Source organism: Phaethon aethereus (genome assembly GCF_964289735.1).
Source record: "Phaethon aethereus genome assembly, chromosome: 9".
Taxonomy (NCBI): Eukaryota; Metazoa; Chordata; class Aves; order Phaethontiformes; family Phaethontidae; genus Phaethon; species Phaethon aethereus.
In genome coordinates this window covers 26,633,056-26,641,965 of record NC_138585.1, presented here as the reverse complement: position 1 = coordinate 26,641,965, position 8,910 = coordinate 26,633,056, and the positions used below count along the sequence as shown (strand labels likewise).

Below are 8,910 nucleotides of genomic sequence, written 5' to 3'. Positions count from 1 at the left end.
AACACCTGGCGACTACACCAAGTGTATCAGCAAAAAGCAAGTTTCCAGGCGGGTTTTCATGCCTGTTCCTTCAGGACGTCTCATCGCTACAGCTTTTACGAATAAAGAGGGTGGAAATGGAAAAGCTTATCTGCGTGCCATGCGAAGGGCACAGTCCTGAGCGGAGCACTTCCACGCGTGCCCCGACCGCCCCGCAGCACCCTCAGCCCGGCGCCGGCGGCGGCCCCGGGGGCAGGAGCACCGGGCCGGGCCGCCCCGCCGCCCCCGCCGTGCCGGGATTCCCGGGGCCGCTCTCGGGATGAGTGCTGCCGGCCCCCGGCCCGGCTCACCGGGCGGCGGCTGGAGAGGGGAAGGAGAAGAGGGGGAACTCCCGCGCCCGCCGCCCCTATAAAAACCGGCGCGGCCCCGTCGGCACCGGCAGCGCTCCCCCCGGCACCAGCACGGCCCCCGGCACCGCTCCCTCCGGCAACACCGCGGCCCCCGGCAGCAGTATGGCCCCCGGCACCAGCACGGCCCCCGGGACCGGCACCGCTCCCCCCGGCACCAGCACGGCCCGCGGCACCGGCACCGCTCCCCCCGGCACCGGCACGGCCCGCGGCACCGGCACCGCTCCCCCCGGCACGGCGGGCAGCAGCGGGCAGGCAGCGCGCCCTAGCGTCGCGCGCCGGCGCTGCAGGCAGCGGGCAGGGCCCTGGGCGCTGCTGCCCGCGCTCTGCCTGGCGCTGGCCCTGCCGCCCCCCGCCCGCGCGCTGCCGCCGCCCCCCCGCCCCCGCCTCGCCGACGGGCCGAGCCGCTCCCGGGAGCTGCTGGCGGCCGCCAACGCCTCCCTCCACCGGCTGCAGGTCTGCGGGGCGGCGGGGGGAGGCGGGCGGGCGGGCGGTGGCGGGGCAGCGACGGCACCCGGGGGGGCGGTGGCCGCGGCGGTGGTTCCCAGGCGGGAGGTGATGGGCTGGCGGGGGCACCCAGGAGGACGGTGATGGTGGTACCCAGGCGGGAGGTGATGGGCTGGCGGGGGCACCCAGGAGGACGGTGATGGTGGTACCCAGGCGGGAGGTGATGGGCTGGCGGGGGCACCCAGGAGGACGGTGATGGTGGTACCCAGGCGGGAGGTGATGGGCTGGCGGGGGCACCCAGGAGGAGGTGATGGGCTGGCGAGGGCACCCCGGAGGGTGGATGCTCTCTGTAGGCTCCCTTTAAGACTCTGTGCCTGGGCTTTGCTTTCATGCCTCCCCTGACCAGCCCTTTTGGATGGGGACTTGCTCGGGTGCCTTTCTCAAGCCCCATTCACTGCCCGCTCAGAGACACGCACGCCGTCCTCGGCGCTGGCCGCACGGCAGCCGCCGCGCTGAGCGCTCTCGTTTCTGAACGCGCTTTCTCACGGGCCGCTGCAGAGCTGGCTCAGGAGATACCAGCTCCTGACTTTTTGTCGCGTTCACATGCTGTTGCTGGTGTTGTCAGTTCAGTGCTGTGGCGTCTTTCCACACTAAAACCCCCAGGCAGTAGTGCCAAGGGTTTTTTTTTTGTTTTTTTTTTTGCTAAAACTCCTGGCTATTGTTGCAAGCTTCATCTCAGAGGACCACAAAACCCTCCGCCACTAAATAGGTGTGTGGTTCCACACCTGCAGTGGGTCAGCAGGCGCTGATAAATCTCTATGCAGATGGTATTTGCTATTTTTCACTTTCTAAGAGATGCTGTACATTTGAAACTACAGCGACATAAAATCCTCAATAGAGTTAATGTCTGAGAGAATAACTTAAAGTAATGGAGACAGTGTGATTCGCAACGACATGTAAAACAAATCTGCAAAGCCTGACCTTATTCCCGTTAAACACAACTGCCACGTGCATTTCGGTCCTTAGTCTACTTGCTGTCTTTTGCATTTAACCATAGTCCTCACACAGCCTCATTCCTAGGATTCAGCTAAGCTCAGACAGATGTGGTGCATGGCGTATAATTGTGTATATTTATTTTTATATATATGTATGGTACCCTGAAGCTGAGTCAATGACCCTTTTTTATTCCCTTTTTAACACAGGAGCTTGGCACCCTGGGATTTGAATGTACCCTTGAAGAGGTTGATCTTGAAGATATCACAAAGAATCAAATCAACACAATAAAAGCTTGCACATCTGAGGACCCAGGGGTAAAAAAAAAAAAAAAATCAAGTTTCAGCATCATATTTTCATGGAACAGCTGTATAATTGGAACAGCTGTATAATTCACACTTCTACAAAATCACCACGTCTCATTTCTTGTTTAATTTGCAGACTGGAAACTGTCCGGCACTGGAAAAATCTACTTTTGATATGGTAAATCGCAAGTTTCCTGAAACAACCCCTCTCTTTTGCTTGTGTTTAAGGTGTTTAACAGATTCCCACATTTCCTCGTAATTCTGGCTTTTGCAGAGTAAATGCCTTCAGGGCATCTATCAGGATCTGAATGCCTACAGGGCGGAGCTGAAAAACTTCAACGATCAGACGGTGCTGGCAACTATCGATGAAATGATGAAAGTAAGTATTTCTGTCTCCTTCCTTTCTACCATTTCTGTCTTAAACAAGAGGATTTAATCCAGCGCGCTCTGTTCTGTAGTCAGTCAAATCGTGACCTTTCTTTAGGCTGGTAATTTTAAAGATTTTTACTGTTTTTCCTAGAAGGGACTTGGTTTTTATGAATTATGTGTCTCGCTGCGTATTTTTGCCTTGCTGGTGTGATCAACATATCAGGACTCAGATGTCTGGCTCCTTAGCCACCCTCCTTCTTTCACACTGCTCCGGTCTCACGAGGAGATGGGCTACAGAATTTTCTGCCAGTTCCTCAGAGAACTGAAAAATAGAGGAGAAGGATACAGGGACATCGCTCTACTTCTCTTCCAAAAACTGAAATACGATACACCTGCTATACTGAATATGAAACAGGATGTGTGAATTTTGATAAATATTATTACTGAGTTCAGGGAATAGATATTAAAAGTTTGTTTGTTTAACAAAAGTTACTTAAAAAAAAAAAGTTAATTGCCTTTGTATTGACACAGCATCTCCTGACAGCCTGGCCATGGGCGGATGAGCCCAGTCTAAGGGGTCACCAGACAAAGCCGGCTGTGGGCCTATTATTCAAAAAGCATCTTTATTCTTGGGCAGAAAGAGCCTTTGTACAGGAATGGACATTTTTGTCTCAAGGAAAGTACAGATGTGCCTCCTAAGTCTATTAATTATATCATTAAATATTTCAAATTTTACCCTACGTCTACTAATTGTACCATTAAATATTTCACATTTTATCCTAAGTCTATTAATTGCGACACTAAATATTTCACATTTTTCATTCCTAAGGATACATTCTTATTCCTAAATCTTGCCATTTCTCACTCGGGGGGGGGGTGAAAAATCTAAAGAGGTTTTTGTTTTAGCCGCTTACCTGGCGATAGCTCGTAACCCCCCGCCTCTTCCCAGGCCCTGACGCCCAGCAGCGGGAGCGTGCCGCAGCCGCCGGCGGGCGCGGGGCTGACCTCCTTCAAGGAGAGGATGAGGCTCTGCAGCATCCTTCACGCCTTCCGAATCCGCGCCGTCACCATCAACAGGGTGATGAACTACCTGACCTCTCCGGAGAGCTCGCTGTGAGCGCCCGGCGCTCCAGCACTTCGGGTATAAATTTGACCTAAGGATGTTTTGGGTGAAAAAAAAATAGGGTCAATACCCTGCGGGGTGCTTGGGGGCTTTTTAGGAACCAAGCGCTGAGTGTTGCACAGGGTTTCTTACATACCACGTTTTAGCGAGCTGTTGTCAGTGCCTTGTAAGCTATCGTGTTAAACTTCTAGATTTCTAGAAAATAAGCTGCATCGTAGCACCAAGATGTTCTCAAACCACCGAACACTCAGCTGCAACTTAACTCGTTTATTTATTCGGCTGTCGTTTTCAGAAATTGAAGCGTATTTATAATAATCAACTTATTTATGATGATATTCCTTATTTATTCTATTTATTGCCTAATGAAATTAAAGTTTGCATAAAAATTGTGGCGACTCTTTTTCTTCTCCGAGATATAACGTGAATACTTCTAGAACACTCTGAATATTGCTAGCATGTAACGGTATACCGTAGCAACATTCAGCAGTGGTACCGTATTTTAAATTCCGCTTTCCCTCTGGTTCCTCATACCAGCCGTGTTTCCGGTGGGTTTTCTCCCAGACCGAGCTCTCGAAGCGGCCCGCTCCATTTCACCCTCATTTACAGCGATTTTCCAGTTACATAGTTTCCAGGGTGAAATCCTGGCCCCACCGAAATCAAGGTCCGTTCCCGCCCGCAAGACGCGCGCGGCCATCCCCGCCGCAGCAGGGCTGCCGTCGGCCGCGTCCCAGCCAGCCCCCTCGGCGCCGGTGCCTTCTCCTTCATCTCTCCCTGTGCTTGGTTTCTCCAAGCTCTGCCCTCCCGGCTCTTTGGGGACCCCCGAGCAGCCCCCAGGGCTCTTCCAGATGCCACGGGGACGGCACCATCCTCATCCGCTTCCCCAGGCGCCGGCGTTGCCTGCGCACCACGCCAGCCCTTCAGACGTAATCTTACCCGTTCCCAGGGCCGCGGTCCTGCTCCTATAGACCGCCCAGGGCGTAGACCGAGTCGTAAAGGAAGAGCGAGCTCACGCCTCGCTGCCCCGGTGACCTTGGACAACTGTCATGTTTTAATTCCCTCTGCCTGCAAGAGCTGGACAAAGCCAAATTGAAGACCACAGAAACACAACTCGGTTGGTTTTTTTTTTAGGGTTTTTTTTTTTTTTTAAAGGTTCTTGACTTTGATTTAAATAACCTGAAGGTTGATGTCCTTATCATCTCTTTTGATGCCCTGCTACGCTATCCGGTTACTCCCATTATTACAAATAAGCATCTTCTTTCCAGCTCAGATCTACTGATTTCTGCTTCCGACCAGAGGGTCTTGTTAAAGCTTTGGTTTTTTATATCAAAGGTCCCCCTGATGGCAATTCCCCCGGCTTGTCCCAGAGAGAAGAGCCAAGGGCTGCTCTGCCTGGGGCCAGAGCCCCACACCAGCCTCCCTGCCTCCCACAGTTGGGTTTTTGGTTTTTTTGTTTGTTTGTTTTTGGGTTTTTTTGGTTTTTTTACCCTAAAAGACGCATCTGCAGAAGAGCCCAGGAGGTCCTGGGCACCAAGAGAGCCCTTTTCCTCAGCTATGCCCTGGGATGTACGTAGCAGTGGAGCATCAAGGGTTGGAAAGACAGCCCACAACATACAACCACCTTGCAACATTTCGTTGGATTAAAAAAATTCAAAAATCATACGTAAATAGCATAGATGTTTCCTTTTTAATCCTTATTTTTTTAAAAGTATGCTTTTTCTTTCATAAACATACGCAGAGGAAGATGATCAAAAGAATTCTGTGTCTTTAAAAACAAGACAATCTCCCATATCAGGTCGCCGCTCTCTTCTGCAAATAACATTATTTCAAAATCATATCTGTAGTATGTGCCTTGCCGACAGAGTAACAGCCTTTGCAGAGATTTTGGCTTCTCCCATTTCCATTTAAGCACCTAATTCTATTCAAGTTAAAATTAATCAAGTAAAAAAAAAGTATAAAAAGTTTAGAATAAAAAAAAAAATATACAACATAAAAATTACCTCATAAAAAATTGAGACAGACTATACAAAAAAAAAAAGAGAGAAGAAGAAATTCCCAGGGAAATTTCAAAGCTGCCTGGAGTTAGTAGTGGTGCTCCCATGAAACCAGTCTTCGGGTTTTTAGAAAACAGAACCACAGCTTAACAAGGACTGAATGGACACGAGTATATACAGCAATTATGTATATATACAGTGATTACGCAAAGGAATTTATCTGCAAGTTTAGGATTATGCTTCCCTGATCGTGGGCATCTGTGAGAAATACAATGTACCTCATGATTTTGGCAGTTCAATTTTTTTTTTTAAGGGGACAAAAGCTTCTGCATAACTTTTCTCCCTGTCTTTCCCTGATGTAAATAAAAACGTTTCCAGATAATGATCATATACCTGAACAAGGTCCACTGGTTTCTTCCAGTGTTCACATCTTTAAGGCCCAGTTCAAAGGAGGCAAAGCTGGGGTGGCCGGGCTGGGCTTCCCCGTACGTGAAGCCCAGCGCTCCCAGCCGCGACGCCGGGATCCACCGCGTGAGTAATCGCTCCTGAAAGTCTTACGTGTGCTTTCATCTGCGCAAAATTTCATTCACGTTTCTTGCGAAGATCCTGCCTAAACTTTCCGCTGAGTGACGTGTCTTCCTTCCCGAATCTCGGCGAGATGCCGGGGACGTGTAGCGGCTGGCGGCGGAAGCTCCCGCCGCGCTCCTTCTAGCCGCGGCTTCCCCAGCTCAGCACTGAGCCGAGAAACCTGAGGAAAGGAACAGGCACAAACAAACACGGATTATCGGATCTCTACAAGTTACTGCAATACTCAAGTTGAATAATAAATGTCTTAAAAACCTATGACACGGCACAAGGCTACGGCACCGGCAGGTTTGTGAGGGTCGGATGAGCGAGGGCGCAGGAGCGGCTCTCCACCCTTTGCAGCCGGGTTGCTTTCAGGGAGAATTAAGAAAGAACAAAGTTTTGGCTGTTCCAGAAAAAAAAAAAAAAAAATCTGTCGTTTTTGAGAAAGGTTTCCCTTTGGCTGGCTGAGTTCTCAGCCCACTAAACAACTTGGGTTTGCACAAGGTGAACCGAACACAAGAGTCCCCCAGAAATCAGTGGGAGCACCCATGGGCAGTAAGGAAATACATATACACACGGGTCTGCAGGACCGGAGCGCTAAGCCATCCGTCAGGGTGTTAATTAACCGTTCCTAAAACACATAAGAGTAAAGACCCAAACATCTCTTCTTTGGACTCCCTGAGAAAACCAAGAATTGGTTTTTATAACGCTGACTGGTCTGGTCACGACAGCCAAGTCATGCACCCAGTGCTCTCACACAGTCAGTGCAAAAATATTATTCATTTTATACCAGTTTCTGAAGGGAAGTATAAAAAAGCCACAAGAAAATCATTATTAATATCAGAGGGAGACAATTTGACCTATGTAGTAAAACACATACTAGGCAGCTGGTAAAGTCTCTGATGTGAATTTTTTAAACATCTCTGAAACTGCTGTAATTAAACACAGGTCACGGGAAGGCGATACCTTGCAGGGCCTGCAGTATCTCATAGGACGCTTTTTCATGGAGACTTCTGTACAAAGCTTCTGCAGTTCCGTTGCTTTGCTCTCTGTCTCTCCACTTGCTTAACACCAGAAATTTTTGCATGTTAACTTCTTCCTCCATTGCCTGAATCTGCTCAATGTCTTTCATTTCCATCTGGAGACACTCAATGGCAATTTCTCTCCACTGCCTACCAAACAACTTTGCGATCACCATCAGCTGTTGATCAGTTAAGTTTTTTGTTTCAATTCCATCTGAAAAGACATAGAACAAAAATCAGATTTAACATCGCTCTTCCCATTAAACTTGTAACTAAGCGTTCTGTGCGTGGCCAGGGGACATACGATGAAGGCGACCTTATTATTCACATTAATCCAGCCAGGTCAGAGCCAAGCGCTGGAGAAAAGCGCCTGAAGGACTAAGAAGCCTGGCTGATGAAGATGACAACATCTAATTGCATGCTGGCTGCTGTAAAGGATTTTTTTGCCATTTATAAGCAGCTATTCATCTAGTAGAAAACTGTACGAACGGTACGTTGGGTTACCAACCACGCAGAGATTTTGAGACGCGCGACGTTAAGGCCATGCTACGCATTCGCTACCTCCTGGAAGCTCTGATGCCAGTTTTTCTCAAAACCCACAGCTGCTCCAGATGTTTGTTTTTCCTTTGATCACAACGCCTCGGAAGCCTCAGCCTGCGCGGTTACAGGGGCTGAGCTGCTTTCGTCCTCAGTGTCACCACTGACACGTAAAACCGAGGTTTTGAGGGATGGAAGCTCTCCCTCTGGTGGCTACAGGCACCCGTAAACAAACACCTACATGGCTACTTTTGCTGGCTTTTTTTTCATTATTTATCGAACTAACATTATTTCTTCTGTATTTTTCCCAAGTAACTATTAGTAAATGAGTAGTTTCTGGGTGGGAGCTCCCAGACACTAAGTATTTCTGACCATCAGGGCATCACAGGTCAACAATAAATGGGAGCTGATTCCCACACCCCCCTGCCCGAAAAAAACTCAGCCCGTTACGGCTCAGGAGATATCGCAAATACTAAATCTGAGACGTGTAGTGGAAACCTCTTTCAAAAAAAGCCACTATTGCCCCGTCCTAGAAGACAATACTGTTTTAGCTGACCCTTATAAAGCAAATTTCCTAGCTGTTCCTCTCCATTTACCTACTGAATGAATGCCAGCATACCAAATGTAGGTACAAATTCTGCACCTCCAAAAGCAGCACTTTCCCCTCCTATATTTCATGTTCAGATTTGTGGAAGTCTTTAAAAAAGTGAGCTCAAGTTCAATTCACAGGATACAAAAAAAAAAACCCACAAAACAACCCAAACCTGTTCTTTTACGTGACACACAAACTCTTTACCTGCAGTATTGCTGGTCTTTTGCTTTTTGCTACACAGCTCATCTTCCAAAATGCTGAGGGCTGGTTTCCGTTTTTTGACACCTAAGAAGCAAGTGAGAGGTGATGTTGCTTCTTGCACATCGCTTGAGCTACAGCAGCCAGCGAGGGACACAGAAAAGAAGCAACCCCGACTTATCTTCAAATTGACTTACTGACTGCGCTTCTCTTCTGCTCGTTTTTGTTCTGATCGTAGTGTATCCAGTCACCTGGTAAACAGTTTTCAGAGGAGACAAAAGGTGAGGTAGGAATTCCCATTGCTCTGCCCTATGTCCAACAATTCTCGAGCATAAAACCAAGCTGCTGGGTGGATTCTGGCTGCACACACCAATTATATT

At 48.9% G+C, this 8,910-nt stretch overlaps 1 protein-coding gene across 1 annotated transcript; it reads left to right on the top strand.

The window, feature by feature from the left end:
* Positions 1-491: 491 nt before the first annotated feature.
* IL12A (interleukin 12A) lies at positions 492-3,617 on the top strand (the record flags this gene model as incomplete). Its single annotated transcript, XM_082003746.1, has 5 exons — positions 492-842; positions 2,036-2,143; positions 2,268-2,309; positions 2,406-2,510; positions 3,450-3,617. 5 exons carry the CDS (start codon positions 492-494, stop codon positions 3,615-3,617), a joined length of 774 nt encoding a protein of 257 aa, XP_081859872.1.
* Positions 3,618-8,910: the final 5,293 nt, after the last annotated feature.